Raw genomic sequence first — 6,813 nt, 5'->3', positions numbered from 1 at the left:
GTCAATGCCCTGACTCGGCGAGTTCAAGGCAATCTCCTTAGATCAAGAACAGACTCGGCGAGTTGTTCATACAACTCGGCGAGTCGCAGCATAAGTGTTCATCGGATGAAGATGAACTCGACGAGTTGTTCATACAACTCGGCGAGTAGGATGAAGGACTTGAATATTGGTTAAGAAGGTGAACCCGTCGAGTCGTCGCCTAACTCGACGGGTAGGATTGGGACTCAGGTCAATCGTTTGGGTGGTGACTCGGCGAGTTGGAAAGCCAACTCGGCGAGTCGGGTCAACTGAAAGTTGACTCTGACTTTGACTTAAGGCATGGTCAGGGGTAAAATGGTCATTTTACCCAAAGGTCAGTGAGCAGTGTTTGATTGAGTATGTTGTGGGAATTGCAGTCGGAGGGCTTCCGGAGCAGCAGCAGTAGTAGTAGGTGATCGATTCCCACACAGACCAGCAGCTATTTCGAGGTGAGTTTCCTTTCCAGTAGGAACGGGTCTAAGGCACCAAGGCCGACCCGCGTAGACGAGATGCTAGTACTAGAGTGTGGGCCGAGCCCGTATCTCTGGGTTTAGTCAAGTATGATATATGTGTTAATATGATAGAGTTGCTTATACTTGTTGTCTGCGTGATACTTGTATGTTATGGGTTAGCAGTTGAGTGTGGGCAAGGCCCGTATCTCTCCGAGGTTGGAGTGTGGGCCAGGCCCGTACCTCCCAGATAGCGAAGTGTGGGCAAGGCCCGTATCTTCACAAGTGTAGGCGAGGCCCGTATCTCCCGGCTAGCGAAGTGTGGGCAGGGCCCGTATCTTCCCGAGTGTGGGCAAGGCCCGTAACTCCTAGCTGAACATTGGTTGTTATATGTTGCATGGTATGGGGTATTATGGGGGAACTCACTAAGATTTGTGCTTACAGTTTTCAGTTTTGGTTTCAGGTACCTCCTCAGCTAGGGGAAAGGAGCCGGCGCGGTAGCAGCATGTCACACACACACTCTCTTGTTTCCGCAGTTACGAGCTTCACTGGGATTGATACTCTGATATTTTGATTGGTTGTATGTTTTGGTTTTCAGACATGGTTCACTTTATGTTGTGGTTGATCAAACGATGTTTTTAGTTATTAATATTTTCTAAAGTAATGTTTTTAAAACAAAATTTTTGGTCGTGAAAATTGGGTCGTTACAAAGTGAGAGGAGACCAAGCATGGTCTTCTTTTGAATTGTTTAATCAATTTTACCATGATTGTAAGAAACATGTCTCATGCTTTTGTTTTATGGTCTCTTCTTACTTTTTGGCCATTATATAAGGGAGGGCATGGAAGGTTGGATCATAATTCTTGCAAGCCTCATTCTTCTTCTTCTTTGGAGCCTAAAACCGAGAGCACCTTTCCTCTCTATGGGGCTACCAAATTTCGAGCTTCATAAGCTCTCATCCTCCTCTATTCTCTTGCATTTTGATTTCAAAGAATGTCCCTTTGTTGCTTCACCCTTGAACATATATTTGGTATATATTTCAAAGGCTTATGAACAACAAATTACAAGTGAATACTAGCATGTTTTGATGGTTCTACTCTAGCTTGGTGTATACTTCTAGAGAACTCTTGTTTTAGAGTTTCATGTCACACTTCATCAACTTCCAACCTCTCATGAGGATCAAAGTCTTCAAAGGTTGTTATGCTTTCCCTTCTATGGTTGTTTTAATCTTTCTAACTCTTGCAAAATGATCCTTGGTGGGTAAAATAGCTTTAGTTTTATTCAATATTTTTAAAGTTTCTATTGCCATTTTTACCGGTTGAGAAACCGGATTTTTGAATAAAACCCCAACAGTTATAGTTCACCACGTGGTCAGTAACTAATTTTTTATGACAATGGTAATTGTTAATGCAGCATCCGACGATGTTGTGGTCTTTAAAAAACGGTACATACATGTTCAATTATATGGAAAATGGTACACTTTAAAAGTTATGTCATTTGTTTCTGAATTGTATTTGCAGTGCATCATAGATTTTGTTGAACCGAAGAAGTTTGTAGATATGGAATGTATAAAGGATGATCCCATACTGGACGAATTTGCCCCTGGTTGTCAAAGGATGTTGGCAATTTTTCTTAGGGACTTGGGGGAGGTATTAAATTTGTACTTCATGGTATTACTTATGTATGATTGTTAGTGTTAGATTGTTTTTACTGTTCTTAGGAAACTAAGTTGGTGTTGGTTAGGGACATCATGGCTATTTAGAAAGAGAAACATTGGTTTTATGTTGCATGTGGGAAATGTCATCGTAGTGTGGACTCAGATGTCACTGATAGATTTAGCATTGATGAGATCAAGTCTTGAGAGTCTCCAAAGTGCAATACCTCTAGATGTGGTTATGAGTACATGTTACACTTCTCTTCTAATTTGTGGAATATGCTTAATTTTGTAATGAATAAACTAACATAAAGTTGGTATTTCTTGTTCTTGATATGAGATTCAGGTATGGTATAGAGACAATTTTGGTGTAATGTTTATGGTTCTCTTTAATCAAGATGCATCAGGTCTGTTAGGGAAAGTGCAAATGACATGGTCAAGGGGTTTCCAGAATATGGGAATAAGATGCATTTTTTGATGAGTTAAATGTGATTGTGGATCAATGGTATGAAATACGTGTTGAAGTGATTGATTTTAACTTGTGTAAAAGCTACCATATCTACACACTATCAAAAATCAATAATGATTCTTGGTTGTTAGCTACATTTCCAGAGGATGTGGAAGCATATTAGGTTGTAGAGGTAAAAGAACATGTTATTTTCTTAAATAGGCATGTTATGTTACCTTGATTGAATGATGTTAGCATGGGTATCAAACAAGGTGTTGTGAATGTCAAAGATATTGATGGTGGGGATGTCAGTATCACACCATTGATGTCTATGTGTAAAGTGTGTATTTCTAGATGAATGTTTTGTTGATGTGCTATATTGTTGTAAGTTATTAATGAAAGATACATAATTTGTCTTTGCATACCAGTATTTCATTGATGACGGCAGTTCCATCACAAGAGGAAAATGACATAATGGTGGTGATTCGGTAAGAGATTGGATTGTCAGGTTATCTGTAGAAGTTAGCGATTCCAAAGAAGGAGAATGTGTAGGGTTGAAGATGAAGCACTATTTACCCCATTTTTTACTTCATTTTTATGGAAAAATATGGAAGTGGGTTAGAGATGATCTTATATCATCTGCTATACTTTAAGCATTTAACTTTAATATAAAAAGCATAATAATTAAATACCAGTTTTACCCTCCCTTTCCGAATCAAATTGCCCAAAATCAGAAAATGAAGCAAAAAACTCTTGTATCTCATGCTTCAAAAGTTGTACACTACTCTAAATTACAGAACTTTAACTCTGGAAAAAGCTACCCCCATTTAACGTAAACCCCACCTACATTCTCAATACTTTGCTAAACCTAATACAATTGAATCTAGCCAAGTTTCTTTAATCCTAAAAAAGATAAAACAAATACAAAACAAACAATAATAATTATAATTTATAATATAAATAATCTTCCAAAAAAGAAAAAAGATAGATAATTGAATTTTCAATCAAAACCCTCATACTTCAAATGAAATTTTTTAAATAAAAATAGATTTGGGGCTTTGATCAAAGATGGCATCCAAAGCGGCCCAAATTAGGCTAGTGGATGTGGTGTCACACTTGTCACGGTCTACTAGGTGCCACGCCACACTTGCCTCACTTTAGCCAAAATTTGACATTTGCTAGACGCGGGTTACGTTTTTAAAAATATACAAAATATATATTCCAAACATAGCATTTTTTAAAAACCAAAAATTCATTAAACTTAAAATAAAAACATAGAAATTCAAAAATACAACAAACAAACCAAAAAAAAATAGAATTTAAAATTAAAACTATAGAAACTAAAATTACCAAACCTAGATAGACTTAAAGGACATCTTCATCAAAAAATTGACCTACTAAATCGTCGAACGGTTCCACGTTAAGATCGATGTGGTCAACATTCCAAATATGTTCCATCAAGTCCCTACGAAAAACATGATGCGACTCAACATCATGAACTATTGCCCTCCTCAACATATACTCCGTGCTTCCAACCACAAAGGCTTGTGTCGGTGGAACGATCTCGTTTCCGTCATACTCACATATTGCATTTCCTTCGTTTTCAAGAGTCATATTATGCAATATGATACAAGTATACATCACATCTCTCATTTTCTTCTCCTCCATATATGGTGCGGGATATTTAAGAATATGCCAACGTTTTTTCAAAGCTCTAAATGCTCGTTCAACATCCTTTCTCACCCGCTCTTGAGCTCTCTTAAACTTCAACCTTTTACAATCATTTGGACAAGACAATGACTTCACAAAACAAGCACACTCCGGATAGATCACATCCACAAGATAATAACCATTCCTATATGATGTTTCAGCTACTTGAAAAGATGATTCGGGTGAAGTCCCGTTATACATGTCGTCAAGTAACGGAGACATGTTAAGAACATTAATGTCATTGAGGGAGCCAGGTAAGCCAAAGAATGCATGTCATATCCACATATCTTGTGAGGTTACCGCTTCAAGTTTAATGGTTGGATAACTATGATCGCCTCGAGTGTATTGCCCTTTATAGGCATTCAGAAAACAACCCCATGCCCAATGGAGGCAATCTAGGTTTCCTAACATTCCAGGAAAATTGTGCAAGTTTGAGTGGTGATCATACAATTGTTGGATGTCACTACAAGTAGGTTTGCGTAGATATCGTGGACCATATAATCTCATGACATACTTGCAAAATTTGTGAAGGCCAGTTCGTGTAGTACATTTAGACATCCTAAGGTTCTCCTCTAGTGCATCGGGGCAAGTGGCATATGCTAATTGACGAAGTACAACGATGCATTTTTGTATAGGAGTAAAACCAACTGTACATCTAGCATCTTGACGTTGTTGAAAAAATGGACACTTTGTCATGACGTCGTTGACTATACGCAAAAACAGAAATTTATGCATATGGAACCAGCAACGAAAATAATATCCTATAAAGTTGGCGTCATCCACAAAGTAATATTGCATGATTCGTTCATTAGCCGCCTCATGAAATCTTTGTATGTATCTTCTCTTCCTCCGACGTGCATTCTCCGCATATTGTTGTTGTAGATGCTTGCTCATCTGTTCTACCTCCTGAATAACCTTTATGGTCGTTTCAAGCAAGGTGTCAAACATGCTCGATGAAGATGACGAAGATGACATTTTGAGAGAGTGTATATGAGTTGTAAGTTGATGTTGATGAGTTAAAATAGTTTAAGGTTTTAGTATTTATAGGAGTTTTAAAAAATAAATGGAAATAGTCATTGCAGCTACCCCTATTCCTCACTGGTCCATTAAACTTGACATTAATTCACCGAGAAACCAAGCCAAACTCAGCAAGCCGAGGGGTCGGCCCGGTGTGCGTCGAGGATGTTGAGCCCCTTGGTGAGCCCACACCTTCTAACCTTACAACTTATACCATTTGAAACACTAAAATTTTAACCAATAATGAGTTGGAAATTCACTTACATTATGCTATAAAAATATACTTCACTTTGTCATCCAACGATGCCTTAATAAGAAAACAATTGTAAATAGGTCATAAACAAAAAAAAAATGCATAAGACTATTACTCTATTATACATCAAACCACTAGTACATTCAATCAAACAATTCCATAGTGTAACATGACCATTTTCCTAGTTGTTATAGATTATCATATAATAGTATTCTTGGTTAGGTAAAATTATGTTTCATTTAATAGGAATGAATGATCATTCGCAACAACATTATTAAAAAAGCAGTTTTTGCATTCTAGAATTCATCACCGAACATGTTGTTTGCAACCTAAAAAAAATAGGATAACTTGCATTCATGCTCAAAAATAAAATTATCTAAAAAAGGAAAAGTATAAGAAATATATTTGAAAGAACATTAAACCCCGATTTTTAATATTTTCTAAACGTGTGTGATGTGTCAAAGATACTCTATAAAATAAATTTGAAATACAAATCTAGTTTTAAATTTATAAAACCGAACAAATCAAATTGAGACTATCTACATCAAGAAGTGTACTTGATCATGAATAACATAGCTTAGGTAAGTAAGGGTGTCAACGAATGGGAACTGAGATATACTACTATTATTAATCAATTTTAAAAGAAAGCATGTAAAAGAGATTTATGATAAGTGTCACTCAAATAAAAAAGCATAGTTGACGGTGCAGCTACAGAAAACAGATGTGAAGGTACTTATATTTTGACTTAATTTGTAACGGTCGATTCAAGGTACTTTTATTTTTACCCTTGGTGCGTAAATAGTTTGCAAATCTCGTCCGTAGGGGGCATTGTTGCCAATTTGGAAAAATAATACGTTGGGCGTACGTAATCAAGGGACAAACCCTAATTTTTAGGGTTTGGACCTTATTTAAGCAACATTATGACCCATGATCCTCTCATTTCACAACCCTCATTACCCTTTGAACCTCATTTCGAACCCTAACCCATCTATAGAAGATTTGACCTCTTTGTGTGTGTGTTGGTAAACCTTAAGGAAAAAGAAACTTGAAGAAGGAGATTTGATCAAGGGACAACTTGTAGATCCATATTTCACTCATCATTTCCAGCTTCATTTATGCATAAAGCTTGAAACTTGCTCATTGTATGATTAGATCTAGTTATTTTGGAGTTTTATTCATTTTTTAGTCCCATAAATGACATACAGTAGGATTCTTTCACTCCAGAAGTTATGAGTTGCTTCTCTTGATGTTTTTGAGGTCCCTAGT

At 36.9% G+C, this 6,813-nt stretch overlaps 1 protein-coding gene across 1 annotated transcript; it reads right to left on the bottom strand.

Annotated features, from left to right (window-relative positions):
• Positions 1 to 3,932: 3,932 nt before the first annotated feature.
• LOC145063971 (uncharacterized) lies at positions 3,933 to 4,499 on the bottom strand. Its single transcript, XM_079011517.1, has one exon. The coding sequence runs from the start codon at positions 4,497 to 4,499 to the stop codon at positions 3,933 to 3,935; it is 567 nt and encodes a 188-aa protein (XP_078867643.1).
• Positions 4,500 to 6,813: the final 2,314 nt, after the last annotated feature.

The sequence above is a fragment of the Lactuca serriola genome, chromosome 7 (assembly GCF_051521515.1).
Source record: "Lactuca serriola cultivar US96UC23 chromosome 7, Lser_US96UC23_V15, whole genome shotgun sequence".
In the NCBI taxonomy this organism is placed as follows: domain Eukaryota; kingdom Viridiplantae; phylum Streptophyta; class Magnoliopsida; order Asterales; family Asteraceae; genus Lactuca; species Lactuca serriola.
The sequence above is the reverse complement of the archived record's forward strand: the minus strand, read 5'-3'. Positions and strand labels throughout refer to the sequence as shown.

Excerpts from the sequence above, each read along its gene's own strand:
- LOC145063971 (XM_079011517.1), bottom strand. The coding sequence starts at position 4,499 with ATGTCTCCGTTACTTGACGACATGTATAACGGGACTTCACCCGAATCA.